The following is a 16,031-nucleotide window of genomic DNA, read 5'->3' on the forward strand; positions in this document are numbered from 1 at the left end:
GAGTGGAGGGGGAAGATCAGGGCTACTCGCTAATTTTAGTATTGCCCCTAGGAGGGAGTCCAGTGTATAAAAAGAGGGGACCCAGGGTGCTATATAAAGACATTAGTATAAAGGTAACTGTTAGAACATAAACATACATTTTCTGACACTTTCTCAAGAAAACACTGGAAAGAGAGAGAAAGGATACAGTGAGTTTAGGCAACTCTTTCCAGAAACTTTGTAGAAAGGCCAGCTGAGAATCACAGGGGTCCCTTCAGGGTGTGACCTTGTAATCGGAGTGTGATGTATATACTCTAAAGTGCATGGATCCTAAGTGCACAGCTTGATGCACTTTCACAAAAGTGGACATAACATGTGAGCACCACCCAGTTGAAGAACGGGAAGGGCTTGTAGGGACAACAGCATGATTCTATGCTGATGGTAATTAATCCAGTGGAGAGGGGGCAGTTGCCAGAAGAAGGTCCTAGAGGCGAGAGCGGTAGGATCTTGGGCTCGAGTCGGGGGAGAGTTGGGCCTGGCATGCGTGGCCACAGATGTGGGAAGGTGGGCCGGTGGGGGTGACCGTGGATAGCTGTCAGATTGCTCCTGCTTCTGCTTGCTCAGTTCAGTAGTTGGCAGTAGGAAGTGAGGAAGATGGGTGGTTTGGGAGGTTTGCGCTGGAAAAATGTGTGAGACAGTTACCAAGAGGAAGGAGAGAGAGACTGGATTCCCAGGCAGCATGGGTCTGTGAGCTCACCATCACCCCAGGAACCTGTCTGTCACAAAGGATGGTTATTGCTGAGGTCACATCCTTGAGTCAGTCTCCTTTCCGGCACTGAGATTTTTGATTCTCTGCAGTGCTCTGTGGCCTGCAAGTCCATCTGTGTCCTTGTCCCTGCAGGGAACCTCGAGCCAGAAGCAGGCTCTCTGCATCAGGATGCTTGGGGTCTGGACTGGGGTCATGTCCCTGGATTCGGGCAGTTTGTCATGAAAATGTATTTTAGTTTATCTAAAATCCATTTTGAAAACACCAGCCAGGGGCAGAGGGGCAGGCTGTGGATATGAACCTAGCAGAGTTCTCTTTTTTTTTTTCCTTTTTATTAAAAACAGTTCTACTGAGGTAAATTTGGTATACAATATGCTGTACATATTGAAATAGCACAGTTTGATGAGTTTAGCATGTGTTCCCTGTGAAGCCATCGCAGCTGTGGTGCGGGTTCTCATGTAAGGAACACAGAGAGGGTGAAAGTCTGCGGGGAGGTGTCCAGCACCCCTGCTTGACCACAGCCAGTGGGATCAGAGCTGACAGGCACAAGGGCAGAAACTCAGCTCAGACTGGAGCACGCAGAAGGGGAGCTCACTGGCCCACGAAGCCAAGAAGTCCACACAGTTGGCCACCTGTCATCAGAGCTGGGCTCTCTCCACTGGATGAGCGTCATCCCCGGGGCATGTGTGGCACCAGCATGGTGGTGCAGCCCCTGCACCCTCCTTGGCTCACCCCGACATTCCCTGCAGAGTGGCCGACACAGTACCCACAAGCCCCCGCAGGCATGGGAAATGCTAATTAGCTTGTGGCCACCACCGCAGACCTCAGTGGATTCCACAAAGTGTGGGTCCAAGAGTGGAGAGAGATGTGTTGTGCCCCCCCCAAAATTGGAAGCCACTGCTGGCAGAAGGAGAAGTGGATTCAAGGGAGCCAGTGACCAGTGTCCACCCAAGAGCGGTGTTGTTCCTGCTGGTGGGCACTTGGGGAGGGAGCTGAGAGGAGGACAGACAGAGTGGGCACTGACTCTGTTCCACCTGACCCCCGGGCTAGGGAACAAGCTCCCTGCCCAGGCCATTGCCCACAGCAGTGAACTCACCTTGAAGTCAGGTGCCTGCAGGTAGAACACAATCCACAAGCAGGGGCAGTTGCCTGGTGTCACCCACACTGTACCTGAAGGATACTAAGAACTTCCTCACTAGCCCTGCTGGGTGAGGACCGGGGGTAGGGGTTCCAGAAAGCCAGGGGAAGAACCCTGAATGTTAGGGCTTCCTTTTAGACCTTTGTCCTTGATGCCCCCCTTTTCTTCTCCCAGCCCCGTATTGCCCCCCAGTATGTTCCCAGAACCACCCAGGATCCATTTCACTTGCTGTTTGGCCATCCGTGCAACGGGAAAGCAGATTCCCAGGTTCCTACACTGGGGAGGGTCCTACAGCCATACCAGCGCCCTGTTTATGGTTAGAGATGGCCCACAGGTGGGGACCCCCTCCCCACACACCTAGTTCTAGGCCTGTGTCTTTATTTTCGCCTCCCAAAGCCCCCACAGCCTTGTTGCAAGTGTGGCGGACTGCCAAGGAGAGCCCGGTCTTGAGCTGCACAAGTGTCCAGAGGAAAGAGGTGGTGTGGCCCAAGAGATGTGTGGCCACTGTAGGCCACACCACAGGCCAGGCAAGTGGCCCAGAGAGAGGGAGCCTTGCGGACAGCCACCAGCCCTCAGAGGGCCTGGGAGCCCCTTCTTCTTTGAGGGGCCCTTGAGGGTGCAGTGGACAGGGCCTGAGGGAGGGAGGAGAGGAAAGGGGACTCCTTCCCACACTCAGCTGTCACTGAGGGCACCCGCAGGAGGCATGCCCTCAATTAGGACTCTGTCAGTCTGAAAAGGGTGAGGCAAGCTATCAGTCTTGGGACGTACTGGGTGAGCAGGCCTGATGTCACCCTGCCTCTGCTCCGCTTTCCCCTCCATGCTTGGGCTCCAGTGGGGGCCCCAGTGCTCTTTCCCAGCACTCCCCACTTGAGCCGGTCACTGTGGTCAGGGGCCCCATGGGGCAGCGCTACAATGGTGGGACCCGAGAACAGTCCGGGCAGACGCCACCAGCAGCTGTCCCTACAGGGCTCGGCAGGGTCTGCACCCCAGAGGCTGGAGCAAGAAAGGCATCCCAGGGAGCACCCACGAGTGCTGCCAGTCAAGCCCTTGTAGGGGACACAGAGTTCAGGAAGGGGCACGTGGAGCTGTCTCCTTGCGGTTTCTTCTCTCCTGGCCCTGACCTCACGGAGAGAGGGCCTGACAGGATGAGCACCAGAACCTGTCCCTGGTGAAGGAGGACAATACAGGTGTGTGTCTGGCCAGAGAGGAGGTAGGGCTGAGCCACAGCATGGCCTCCTGCTCTTTCCCACACGGCCACCCCGCAGGCAGTGGGGCAGCTCACTCGCTCAGTGCTTTCCTTCCCATGTTGTATTTCCCAGTCTTCCCCAGCTCCTCAAGAGGTGTCAGGACAGCCTGCCAGCCCGACCTCACCCCTCGGTGGCCTCCAGGGGTCCCATGCACAGGAGGCTCCAACCGCTTCCCAGGGCCTGCTCAAACTCTTCCAGAGAAACACGCCCATGGAGGACCTGGGAGCCAAGGGGGTAAGCCCAGACTCGGGGCTCCACCACCATGCAGGCCAGATAGGGGGAAGGGCAGGGCCAGTCTGCGGCCCTTGGGTGACGATGTGCAGTGCCCAGGGACACCCTGCGTGACCTGTTCAGCAGTGCTGGTCATGGGCTTCAGGCCTCTGCAGGGGTTCCCGTGTCCCTGACGCCCGAGGGTGATGCCGTGCGCAGCCCAGCCTGGGCTCATGGCATTTTCGCCACAAGCCCTTGGAGGAGAGGTGGAGGGCCTGACACCTGCCTCAGCACTCGGGTCGCATCCACAGACCCCCTGTCTGCTGTTCCCCCAGGCCAAGGAGAAGATGAAAGAGGAGTCATGGAACATCCACTTTTTTGAGTTCGGGCGCGGCATGTGCATGTACCGCACCACCAGGACGCGGGAGCTGGTGCTGAAGGGCATCCCCGAGAGCCTCCGGGGGGAGCTGTGGCTCCTCTTCTCCGGTAAAATGCCCTGGCCTCACGGCCCCACAGCCTCAGCTTCCATGTGGGAGCTCGGCTGACCCCCAGCTGGCCTCCTGAGTCGGCCAGGCAGGAACCACCAGCCTTTAGAGGGCGGGAACAGGACTCTCAGCTGTAATGAAGCTCATGTGTGCCAGGAGGGGCGTTCCGGGGAGCGGACACCAGTGGGGTGGTGCCTTCCCACCGGCAGTGGAAGGCAAACAGGCCTCCTGAGGCCTCCTTTCCTTGGGGCAGGCTCTGACAACATTCACACCCTTGGCCACTTGGATGGTTTCAGGAGGGGAAGTCAGCCATTTGAACTTGGGTGGGGTGACTCCTCTCAGAAGCAGTCATGAGGGAAACTCTGCCTGGCTCCTGGCCAACTCTTTTGGCCTCCCTGCAGCCCCAAAGTGCCACTTCTCTTCTGCAGTGCATTGACGTCTCCACCCTGCCCTGTTGCCCTCAGAGTCCCGGGAGGGGAGGAGGAGGGAGACAGCTACACCAGCTGTGTCTCCACAGGGGCCTGGAATGAGATGGTGACTCACCCTGGCTACTATGCTGAGCTGGTGGAGAAGTCCACAGGGAAGAACAGCCTGGCCACGGAGGAGATCGAGCGAGACCTCCACCGCTCCATGCCTGAGCACCCTGCCTTCCAGAATGAGCTCGGGATCGCTGCACTCCGCCGGGTGCTGACTGCCTATGCGTTCCGAAACCCCACCATTGGCTACTGCCAGGTACAGGGGCTTAGCAGGGTCCAGAGACAGCACCTCCCACCAGAAGCTCACAGGAGCAGCTCCCCGTGGCCCTGGGCCTAAGTGATGGCCTCACACACCTGCGACTGTGCCCTGTCCCCCCAGGAAGATCCTAATCACAGAAAAAGATGAAACTAGGAGCAGTGTTCATCGCTCACCTCATCCCCATGCCATGTATGTGCTTCTGGTCTGGGTCCTGAGGCGTTTGATTGTTTTGTGTCTGTGGTAAAATACACATAACATAAAACTTACCATCTTAATCATTTTAAGTGTACAGTTCAGTGGCATTAGGTATATCATTGTACAACCATCACCACTATCCGTCTCCAGAACTCTTTTTCATCTTGCAAAGTGGAAACTGTACCCATTAAACAACTCCCCTGCTTACCCCTGGCAACCACCATTATCTTTTCTGTCTCTATGATTTTGACTAAGTACCTCATATAAGCATCATACAGTACTGTCTTTTTGTGACTAGCTTATATCATTTGCATAATGTTCTCAAGTTTCATCTATGTTGTAGCATGTGTCAAAATTTCCTTCCTTTTTGAGGCTGAAGAATATTCCATTGTATGTATACACCGTGTTTTGTTTATCCATTCATCATCCATGGCCACTTGGGTTGCTTCCACATTTTGACTATTGTGAATAGTGCTGCTATGAGCATAGGTGTACAATATCCAAACCCAGTTCTTTTGGGCATTATACCCAGAAGTGGAATTGCTGGATCATATATTTAATTTTTTGAGGAGTTGTCATAGCATTTTCCACACGAGCTGCACCATTCTTCACTCCTACCCACAATACACAAGGGCTATAGTTTCTCGCCACCCTCACCAACACTGGTTATTTTCTGTTTTTTTGATAGTAGCCATCCTAATGGTATGAGGTGGCATCTCACTGCAGTTTTGATTTGCATTTCCAGGGGCATTTGATTTTAAATCTAGTGGGCATTTTCATGGCCAGGTCAGATGGCTTTCTGTTTCCCTGTGACTGACTCTGGATTTCAGAGAAATCACTTTTCTGTAGGACCAGTGTTCTGCAGGACATATTTCCAGTGCATGGAAAACCAGTGTGCTGGCTCTAAATCATTTTTAAGATAATTTGCCACCATTGAAGCTTTTTCTTACAAGCCTTGGTATCAGCTCAGGCTGTGCGTGGTCGCTACTTTGCCATGGCCTCCCTGCAGCCATGTGGCCATTGCACGCAGCTCACTCACACATCCTTCTGGCCCCGTGCTGCACCTGTGACATCAGACACCACGCCGAAGAAGGGCCTCGCCTTCTCGGGTGTCCAAATGCCTGCAGGCCCAATTTGAGGAACTTGGTTGACCATTTTGGTCAAATTGATTTCCTGCAAATTGCCTTTTGGCAAGTTGCCCAGAGTTGGGTGGAAGAGTTTGTTGTTGCCAGGCTTGCTGGTAGAGGAGGATGCATAGACCACTTGGGAGGGGACAGCTCCATGACCCTCCCTAACTGTCTCTGTGCCCATAGGCCATGAACATCGTCACCTCAGTGCTCCTGCTCTATGGCAGCGAGGAGGAGGCATTCTGGCTGCTGGTGGCCCTCTGTGAACGCATGCTGCCCGACTACTACAACACCAGGGTGGTGGGTGAGTGCCCGAGACTGGCAGCTCCCTGTGGGGGTGGCAGGCCTCCCTGGGCAAGGTCTACATTCAGCACATCCCACAGGTGAGCTCTTGGAGGCCTCGCAGCCTTGCCCCGGGCTGCAGACAGTCACAGCTTCCGCTCCATAGATTAGGAAGCTGCTGAATCTTCACACAGCTAAAAAGTGGAGAGCCAAACACAGACCCCAGCCGTCTCTCCCAGACTTTATGCGATTCTCTAGGAGTTGCTGGCAGTGAGAGAAGAAGTTAGCTTGGGGCCTAAATTCATATCCATCTAACTCTTCTTAAACATTTTTATTGTGGAAAATTTCCAGTATCACAACTAGAGCATATAGTTATACCCCCATGTCAACTGTTAGGAACTCACATCCAGTAGAATCTGTGTTATTAAATGGAAGTGCACTTGCAAATATATTTAATTACATATATAATTAAGTCTGTTATTCTAAAATGTCCTTCCCTTACTGTTTGCTTTTGGGGGTTTCCACTCTTGGGGTCCTTTAGAATTGCATCTGTTCACAAGCTTCAGGTCAGGACACACACAAGCTACTGAGATCACTGTTTACTTCTTTTTTTTGTTTTGTTTTGTTATTTTTGTTTGTTTTTGTTTGTTTTTCTTTTTTTAATTTTTCTTATTATTTTATTTATTATTTTTTTAACATCTTTATTGGAGTATAATTGCTTTACAATGGAGTGTTAGTTTCTGCTTTATAACAAAGTGAATCAGCTATACATATACATATATCCCCATATCTCCTCCCTCTTGTGTCTCCCTCCCACCCTCCCTATCCCACCCCTCTAGGTGGTCACAAAGCACCGAGCTGATCTCCCTGTGCTATGCAGCTGCTCACTGTTTACTTCTGACGCCCTAGAGAGAAATTAGTATTTCCCAAAAAGAAAATCCAAGTATAGTGGAAGAAATCGTTCTTTTCACACAGTGGTTTGGAAGTAGTAGAAAGGAAACTTACAGGATTTTTTCCGTTCTTGTTTTCTCCGCCCCACCTGCCCACCTCCAGCCCTCAGTTGTAAGCAGAGCTGGCTGGGGACCAGGTGGGCTTCTTGCAACTCAGACCCTGGGGTCCCACATGAGGTCCTGCCTGAGTCAGGGGTGTGAGCTCACCATTCAGACTCCTTCGTTCTCTCCCTAGGGGCCCTGGTGGACCAAGGCATCTTCGAAGAGCTCACGAGAGACTTCCTGCCCCAGCTGTCCGAGAAGATGCAGGACCTGGGGGTGATTTCCAGCATCTCGCTCTCCTGGTTCCTGACCCTCTTCCTCAGCGTCATGCCCTTTGAGAGCGCTGCGGTCATTGTTGACTGCTTCTTCTATGAGGGCATCAAGGTGATCCTGCAGGTGGCCTTGGCCATCCTGGATGCCAACATGGAGCAGCTACTGGGCTGCAGCGACGAGGGCGAGGCCATGACCGTCCTGGGCAGGTGACCGAGCCGGCCTCCCTCCTCCTGCTGGGGAGTTGGCCAGCACTGACTGCAGCACGCCCCCCATCCCCAGCCCTATGTGCTCCTTGGTCAGCATCCTGGGACTGTACCTACCAAGTGCCCAGACAGGGCTAGACCCGGGGATACTCCAGGGGGGCGGAGAGAGCCTCCTTTCTGGAAGGAGACAGAAGAGTACTGGAGTAGTAATAAGTGCTGGGAGAAGGTAAAACAGGTAGTGGGCCAGAGAACACTGGGCTAGAGGGCTTGGTGGGCAGGAGGCAGCCGGAAGAGCAGGGCCTCCCGCCTCTAGCGAAGGCTGGGTGTCTGTTATTCCCGCAAAGCAGTCCTGGTCGTGCCTTTCCCAGCTCAGCAGCATCCCTCTCACCCCGTCACCTAGACAAGGGCCCATGTTGGGCCTACGGTAGCTGCTGAATGAGCTGATATCCACCAGGCACGCCTAAGGCCCAGGGTCATCCTGGATGCCTCGCGTCCTCCCTCAGTCCCCGCATCCCATCCTCGTGGACTCTCTCTGGCGTCCAGCCCCTCCCTTCAACCCCTACAGCCTCAGGGCAGACCCATGACACCCCTGCCAAGGGCCCTGTGTCTGCATCGTCACAGTTTTCCCTGCTCCAGTCTCATCCACCAGCATCCCACAGGGCTCTTCCTGATCAGAATCTGACCCTGTTCCTCCCTTGGGACATGGGGACTCCCTGTGCCACTGGTGGTTTTCTGGACAAAGGATCTAAGTCCCCCAGCCTGGCCTTCAAGGCCTTTATATCCAGGTGCCTTCCTTGGGGGGTCCTCACTGTGGCCCAGGCCCTGAGCTCTATACAGCCTTGCCAGCCCACGTGCATGTATTTGCCCAGCCTGGAATGCTCCCAGCCACCGGGAACAGCCAGGGACGCTGCCACCTGCCTGCTGAGCCAGCCCAGGTGCTGACTGGGAACCTGCAAGGGTCCCAGGCTGGCAGAGTTGTTGCTTCTCTGCTATGGGCCATGCTAGCTCTTTGTCCTCAGTGATGACAAGATACTCAGCCCGTGACCAGAGTCGGCAAGTGGTTTTCATGCCCATCTCCCACACCAGACAGATGGGGCCACTCCTCAGCAGCAGGGCCTGACCAGGAATGGTGCCGGAGCCAGTGGGTGTCTCCCACCTGAGTGTCAGGCCCGGCCAGAGAGCCTGGGAGAGTGTGAGGTCCTGGCTGGGCTAGTCCAGCCAAGGTCAGGCCCTGTCCCGAGGCTGTGTTCCTCGGACACCCCCACAGCAGGGCTTCTCCCTCGCCTTCCTCCTGGGACACTCCTTTGGTCCCTGATTCTTCCTGGCCAGGCAGGGAGTCCTCACATCTGGCCCAGTGACCCGCCAGATGGAGGAAGCGTGTCATCCCTCCAGCTGGGACACACCTCTCTCCTGGTTTGGTAGGGTCTGGACTTGTAAAGGCCGCCCCCGCTCCGTGGGACCCCAGTGGACAGCCTAGCTTTCTCAGAGTTAGTGCTGAAGCCTCTCCACTGCCTCCAGGGGGTATCCCTGATTTGCCAGGGTACCCACCAGGGCGTGCCTCTCCCCCTCCTCCCTGCAGTGGCTCATCTTTCTCTCTCCTGGAGGATGCCCAGCCCTCAGCACACTCGCTCATTGATTGGGAGTCTGGGCAAATTAGGTCTCTCCACATCATTTAGCCATGGGTAAGACACCCCTGTCACCTGTGGGTGATCTAGATTTCTGTCCTTTAATCCTTACAGATACCTGGATAATGTGGTCAATAAGCAGAGTGTCTCTCCTCCTATCCCACACCTCCATGCCCTGCTGACCAGTGGAGATGACCCTCCTGAAGAGGTGGACATCTTCGACCTCCTGAAGGTGTCATATGAGGTCAGCATTCCCTGGGGGCTTCTTGGCCAGACAACTCCATGGGGCCATGGGTGCAGCTGGCCATGGCGGGTGGCTGTCCTCTGCTCTGTGGTTCCACCTTATCTCACTGAATCATCTCTGACTGGTAGAAATTCAGCAGCCTGAGGGCCGAGGACATTGAACAGATGCGGTTTAAACAGAGGCTGAAAGTGATCCAGTCCTTGGAGGATACGGCCAAGAGGAGTGTGGTACGGACGGGCCCGGGCTCCCATGGCCCCAGGGTGCAGGCTGGAGCCGGGGTGGGGATGGTGACCAAGTGGGCTGCTCCTGCCGAGCAATCTCCAGACTTCCCCGAGAAGCAGGATGCAGAGTCCCCTAGCACTGTCTTGTGTGGGACTGGAATCCAGGAGTGAAGGTGCAAATTTAGGGAAGTGGGGAGAGGGCTGGTCACAATTTTCTGCTTGTGGATTGGTCACAGGGAAGCTTCTCTGATGCCTCAATGCCTAAAGGCTAAGCATGATCCCACTCTGGACTGAGCCCTCAGGCCTGGCTTTAACCCCTGCCCCTGGGTAGCGACACTCAGCCACCCAGCCTTCCATCCACTCAGCCCGCTGACCTCTGCTGCAAGCCTTTGTCCTCCTGTCTCTGGAGAGAGAAGTTACTGGGAAGTTCTAGGTCACCTTCCAAAGAGCCAGTGCCAGGACCTTTCGAGGGATCCAGATAGCAGTTTCTTGATCACCGCCCCTCACCCTGTGTCCCTGACTGGGTGTTCAGAAAGGCACCCCCAGTGCCCACCAGCAAGGAGCTCAGGGAGTGTGAATTGAGTGGCAGGATGGGTGATGAGGGGTAAGAGTGTGGACCACACCTTCTTTCCTGAATGGACTACCCTCATGTGCTCAGCCAGCTGGCAACACCAAGAGGGCAGTTCGTGTCTTTGCCCTCATCCCCATGGGGATTCTCTCAAAGAGCAGGAACTTGAGAATTCATTAATACTTCCTGTTTCTCTTTCCTTCTAGGTCCGAGCTATACCTGGGGACGTTGGTTTCTCAATGGAAGAGCTGGAGGACCTTTACATGGTGTTTAAGGTGACAGCCGAGAGCAAGGGAGGACCACTATCCCATCCTAGTCCCCTAAATTCATCCTCAGCGTAGCAGCCTCCTGCCAGGAGACAAGTAGATTTAAAAGCATCCTCAGATGCAGTTACTACAAAGTTCACATGGTAGAATTTAATCCTTCTTGGAGTTTAGGCAGGACACTCTTTTAAGTGGAAGAAAATCCACTCAAGTCAGCTTATATAAGAGGGAATGCATTGGCTCATGAAACTGGAAAGTCTAGGAATGCACAGCTTCAGGCATGACTGTATCTAGGTGTTCCAGCATCCTGTCAAGCTCCCCTACCTCAGATATCACCTGGACTGCTCTTCCTACAAAGTGGCAGGACTGTTGTCAGCACCTCCAAGGTCATCCTGTCCTCTCAGTAACCCCAGTGAAAAGAAAATTTTTCTTTCTAAGTGGTTTTAGCACAAAGCCTAGGGTTGATTGTTGGAATGACTCAAGTTAGGTGCTGTGGCTACAGGAGGGTGTTTGCTGCTGACCCAAAACTGGGCCACGTGCCCACCCCATGGCCTGAGGGTGGGACAAGAGGGGCTCTCCAAGAAAAGTTCAGGTGCTGTTAACAGAAGAAGGGGAAAGGGTGTGAAGAGCAGGCAGAAACAGCCATGTCTACAATGCCTTTCTGATCTCATTGTCGGGTCCCATCTGCCCCTCCAGCTGCCTCTGGTTCAACCCCCAAGATAACCACCCTGCTGTGGCCTTAAGGTCAGAGCAGTCCAGCCAGTGCTGCCTCTCACCCGCTCTGGCCGCTGTGGCTGGCAGTCCTAGGGCCCTGTCTTGACTCCCACGGCTATAAACAAGGGGCTGATGGCACCAACGCAGGAGGTTCTGTGAGATGCTGTGTCTAGCCCAGTGCTCACTATCCAGGACTCTGCAGACTTGGATGGAGGAGGAGGGTGAACACACCAACCAGCCTGGTAATCCTAAGCACCCAGGGGCCAGGAGGCCAGGCCATCTCACCAGGCTATGCCCCCTGCAGGCCAAGCAGCTGGCGAGCCAGTACTGGGGGAGCAGCCACCCTGCAGCTGTGCGTCGGGACCCCAGCCTGCCCTACCTGGAGCAGTACCGCGTTGACACGAACCAGTTCCGGGAACTCTTCGCCAGCCTGACACCCTGGGCCTGTGGCTCCCACACACCCGTGCTGGCGGGGCGCATGTTTCGGCTCCTGGATGAAAATAAGGACTCGCTGATCAACTTCAAGGAGTTCGTGACAGGGATGAGTGAGTGGCTCCAGGGCCTGCAGGGGCCTGTCCGTGCCCACGCCCTTTCTGAGGAAGCCTTCAGATGCCAGTCCTGGCCAGTCTTCCCACTGCAGCGAGCTGAGGGCAGCCTGGAGCCCTTGACCCTTGTTAAAGGAAGTGCAGTTTTCCCACTGGAGATTCATGGAGGTCCAGTGGGAGCCCTCCCTCCCCTCCCCTCCCTCAGTCCACTGCTGGAGGCCGGGCCTGCAGGCCCCAGAGAAGGGGAAAGCCAGAGGCCTGGTGCTCACCCCCAGGGTCCTGTCCAGGAGAGAGTCAGGTGGCGAGGAGGGTCCCACCAGAACCCATTGGAAGGGGAGGCATTCGAATGTGGACTGGCCGTGGGACTCTTGTGCCCTCTTGCCAGCGTGCCTCCTTGCTGGCCTTCCTCCACAGGTAGGATGTACCATGGGGACCTGACAGAGAAGCTCAAGGTGCTCTACAAGCTGCACTTGCCTCCAGGTGAGAGCCTCCCGTCCCACTCCTCAGCAAGGGCTTCTCACGTGTCCAGAGCTGGAGCTGCAGCATTCCAAGGCACAGGCCTCTGTGGAGTGCTGGGCCTTGCGGCAGCTAGGAGACCCACCCGTCCTGACAGAGAGCGTGGAGGAGCCAGAGCATGGGGGCTGAAGCCCAGCCCAATCTTGGTCTGAGAGCAGGGCCATGACCTGAGTGGCCTGGGAAGGGATGTGCGGGAGTCTCAGGGAGGACTCTGCCCACAGGCAAAGGCCCAGATGAAGCATTGTGTCACTCAACTAGAACACCCCCTCATGAGGGGGACTCACAGGAGTGGATATTCAGGTTTGAGTCTCTTGTGTTCATTAGCTTATCCTTAAGTCTCTCGAGGGTTCCTGTTTCTCACCAGAGGAGCGGCCTGGGAGTGCCAAGGCCGGGGGGCCCTGTTGTATGGCTGCTCTCCTCTGGCTTCTCTAGCAGTGCCGGGCCTGCTGGGACACTCACAGTGGATAGTCCACAGTAGCTGGTCCCAAAGCATGGGGTCTCACTGCTTCATCAGCCTAGCTCGCCTGGCTCAGCAGGGGTGGCCACTCAGAGTTCTCCAAGCGCAGGGGGGAGGGCTTCCCCATTTTCACAGGAGGGAATTGAGACGGGCAGGTGAAAATTTGGCCCCAGGGGTTCTGCTCTGGGGTGGAGCTGTCCTGGGTTCCTGCTGCTGTTCATGACCTGCCCCTGGGAGTCCGCGCTGCCTCAGAGTTGGCCTGAGTGACTTTTCATCCCAGAGGCTCTCACTTGATTGGCCTGGGGCGGGGCCCAGACTGTAGTTTTAAAGTTTCCCTCAGGGTTGTTCTCTGCATCCAGAGTTGGAGAGACAACTGCTCCTGACACAGATATTCTCACCTGTGGCTGGTTTTTCCCTGTAACGCAACAAGGAACAGTGGCCTTGGGGACACTTCCATGGAAAGATTGGTATAGGCCGCCTCTCATTCTGCTGAGAGAGAGGCCTGGGCTGGGCAGACCCCACTGTGCCGAGAGCCTGTCCATGAGGGCACGTGCGGCCAGCCCTGCCACTCCCAAGCCACCTCTGCCCACCTTGCTTCATCTAGGGCTCTAGTGGCGGCCCACACCTGCCACCTCCCCTTGTGCCACGCACTGTTAAAACTCGCTCACTTCCTCCCCCTCCGTACAATGGGGAGAATAAGCCCCCTGCACAGAGCCAAGTGGATCCGACACCCCAGAGACTACTTTATTGCAAAATGAGGCAGGCCAGTATGTGCTGGTGTGGAACAATGCCCAAGTGTATAAAGTGAGAACAAGTCACTTGTGCCTGGCCGGTCCCTGCATATGTACCTGCAGGAGCATAAAACATCCCAAAAGAATCCTCTGGGCCGCATCATCATGGGGTGGGGGAAAGGATGGCCGCTCAACCAAGTCCCAGCTGTGCTGACTGGATTTTTATCCGGGATATGTATATATTACATTTTCAAACACAATGCACGAGTCAGCCAGAATCAGTCGTCAGCTGTTACCACTATGACCGCACACCATACTGGTGGGGCTGGGAGCAGTGGAGCACGCAGTGGCAGGTGGGGGGAGGGCCTTTGTCCAGGGCTCAGGGAGGTTTCGTTCGGTGAGCATCAAGTTGTTCCCTCCTGCCCTCACTCTTCCTTCACTCCGAGCACAGCCCTGAGCCCAGAGGAGGCTGAGTCAGCCCTGGAAGCGACCCATTATTTCACCGAGAACAGCTCCTCAGAAGGTGAGCACCCTGTATTCCACTGGCCTCAGGCCCTGTGCCGAGCAGCACTGCTGTGGGGCGCCTGCAGGCGGCTGGCGGCCCTCCACGGGCTCCGGGAGTGTGCTGGGTGGGGAGGCGCGGAGCGAGAGCCGGGGGAAGCTGCCTCTCTCTCTAGGGCCAGGCCCCCCGGGGGTGTTCTCACTCCTGTTTCTCTTGTCTCTGCCTTCCCGGACCCGGGCTTCTCCCTCCCTCTGCCTCTGCTCCTCCTCTGCTGTCCCTTCCAGCATCTCCTCTGGCCTCCGACCTGGATCTTTTCCTGCCCTGGGAGGCTCAAGGTCAGTGCCTGGGGGGCAGGGGCGCCCCCTTTGCACTTGGCTTCCCCAGGGCCTTGGGTTTTATCTCCTGAACGCTCCCCTGCATGGTCAGGAGGCCTGGAAGCTCTTAGTTCCAGAGACGCCTCCTGTGTGGCTAAGTTCTGAGGAGGACCCAGAGCCAGCCGTGGACTGGGGTGGAGAGAGGCAGCTGCTGTGCTTGCGTGGGGGCAGTAAATGAGGACACACAGTATAGCGGGTGTTGCACAGGCACTAGGGTGTCACCTCCCCAGCCACATGCAGAAAGTATTCTGTCATCATGGTCATAGGAAAACACAAAATGCTATCATTGCAGAGCTGTCATTGTGAAACAGACAAAGCACAGCTGAGCAGAGGTGCAGGAGAGTGGTAGATGCTTTCTTTGGAAACATTTTCATGTTCCACACAACTTTTTTGTTGGGGAAAAATACGTATGTTGAGTGCCTATTAGAAGTCATCCCTGTGCTACACTTAAAACCTGTTGGGAGTACTGGGTCCAGGGTGATGGGGCATTCTGGGCCTGGGATTTGGCAATCAAGCTGGTGGTATGTAATACACCTAGAAAACCAACCAAAACACCGCCCTATTATTTCTCATGGGGGATAGGTAATAACACACCAAGGATAATACACGCTCAAAAGGGAAATTAAAAGGTACTATCAAGATATTATCAAGATACCCAAAGCAATCCTGTTGACAGTGCCAAAGGCTTACTTAACTTGACTATGAAGCTTGAGGACCTTGATTTCAAGTATACAAACTAAAGAAACAGATGTATCTTCTGTTATACTCGAGCAAATCAAGGATGCTTTAGGCTTGTCCCAGGCACTTCCAGGAGAGGCCAGGGACTCGGGTTACAGATCCCTGTCCTCAGACCTCACGTAGCCTCCAGGCAGCGGTCCGTTCCCTGGTGAGAAGCCTGAGCCCGGAGCGCTGCGCCCTTCCCTGCCACCACATAGCTGCCAAGGGCCATTCAGAGCTGGGATACTGCCGTCCCACCTGAGGTCCCCGCACCGGCCACATTCCCTCAGGGAACAGGTCTGCAAAAGCTGGGCAGCCTGCTCGCCCCAAGTTCATGGTCACCGTAAGGAGCATGGTGTATGCAGACTCCAGCAAATAGGTCACTTTAAGAAATACAGTGCTGAGCGCAGGATTCACGTACATAAAATTCCTCATCAGCTAGTGTGGCAGTTGCAGGTTGAATTGGTAATTAGGACTCCCCTGAGTTTGACCTTTATCAGCAGAAACTATAGAAATCATTGGTCTCAGACTTTTTGCCCATAACGTGTGCCATCGTTCACTTAAGAACTGTGTGGTATGACTTGTATTCTTTTGAAAAAGAGGATGTGAGGGTTCAGTGGCTCTCTGGTTCAGTGTAACCAGGTGGAGTGAGACAGCCCTGCTCAGAGAAGGCAAAGAAGCAGCATCCAGGGCCCAGGGCCAGGTCCGCTTCCGCAGGAGAGCACAGACTAGACCGACCACTCAATGACCTTAGTGGTTTGGAGTCATAACAGAAGAATATTCTTGTTCTTTTTATTCATCCCATTGTCCAGAAGCACTACAGCAGGAAGAGCAAGAGGGAGCTGGAAATGACATCCAAGAAAAAAGAAGAGGTGTGTATATAGGCCAACATCTGCTGATGTTGGTAGAGGCCCCAGGGTGG

General features: G+C 54.9%; 1 protein-coding gene across 6 annotated transcripts in view; it reads left to right on the forward strand.

The window, feature by feature from the left end:
- The window catches only part of TBC1D9B (TBC1 domain family member 9B), a 44,375-nt gene that overhangs the window by 25,305 nt on the left and 3,039 nt on the right, over positions 1 to 16,031 (forward strand). For 2 of the 6 annotated variants that reach the window (XM_068536500.1, XM_068536504.1), the window contains exons 8-20: positions 3,203 to 3,364; positions 3,676 to 3,826; positions 4,343 to 4,557; positions 6,069 to 6,186; positions 7,350 to 7,635; positions 9,372 to 9,501; positions 9,630 to 9,728; positions 10,497 to 10,565; positions 11,572 to 11,812; positions 12,227 to 12,292; positions 13,968 to 14,039; positions 14,303 to 14,353; positions 15,922 to 15,981. In XM_068536500.1, the coding sequence (XP_068392601.1) occupies positions 3,203 to 3,364; positions 3,676 to 3,826; positions 4,343 to 4,557; positions 6,069 to 6,186; positions 7,350 to 7,635; positions 9,372 to 9,501; positions 9,630 to 9,728; positions 10,497 to 10,565; positions 11,572 to 11,812; positions 12,227 to 12,292; positions 13,968 to 14,039; positions 14,303 to 14,353; positions 15,922 to 15,981 (1,720 nt within the window). The remainder of the gene's footprint in view (positions 1 to 3,202; positions 3,365 to 3,675; positions 3,827 to 4,342; positions 4,558 to 6,068; positions 6,187 to 7,349; positions 7,636 to 9,371; positions 9,502 to 9,629; positions 9,729 to 10,496; positions 10,566 to 11,571; positions 11,813 to 12,226; positions 12,293 to 13,967; positions 14,040 to 14,302; positions 14,354 to 15,921; positions 15,982 to 16,031) is intronic. The other 4 variants (XM_068536501.1, XM_068536505.1, XM_068536502.1 and 1 more) reach the window with 3 other exon arrangements.

This window comes from Eschrichtius robustus, chromosome 2, assembly GCF_028021215.1.
Source record: "Eschrichtius robustus isolate mEscRob2 chromosome 2, mEscRob2.pri, whole genome shotgun sequence".
Taxonomy (NCBI): Eukaryota; Metazoa; Chordata; class Mammalia; order Artiodactyla; family Eschrichtiidae; genus Eschrichtius; species Eschrichtius robustus.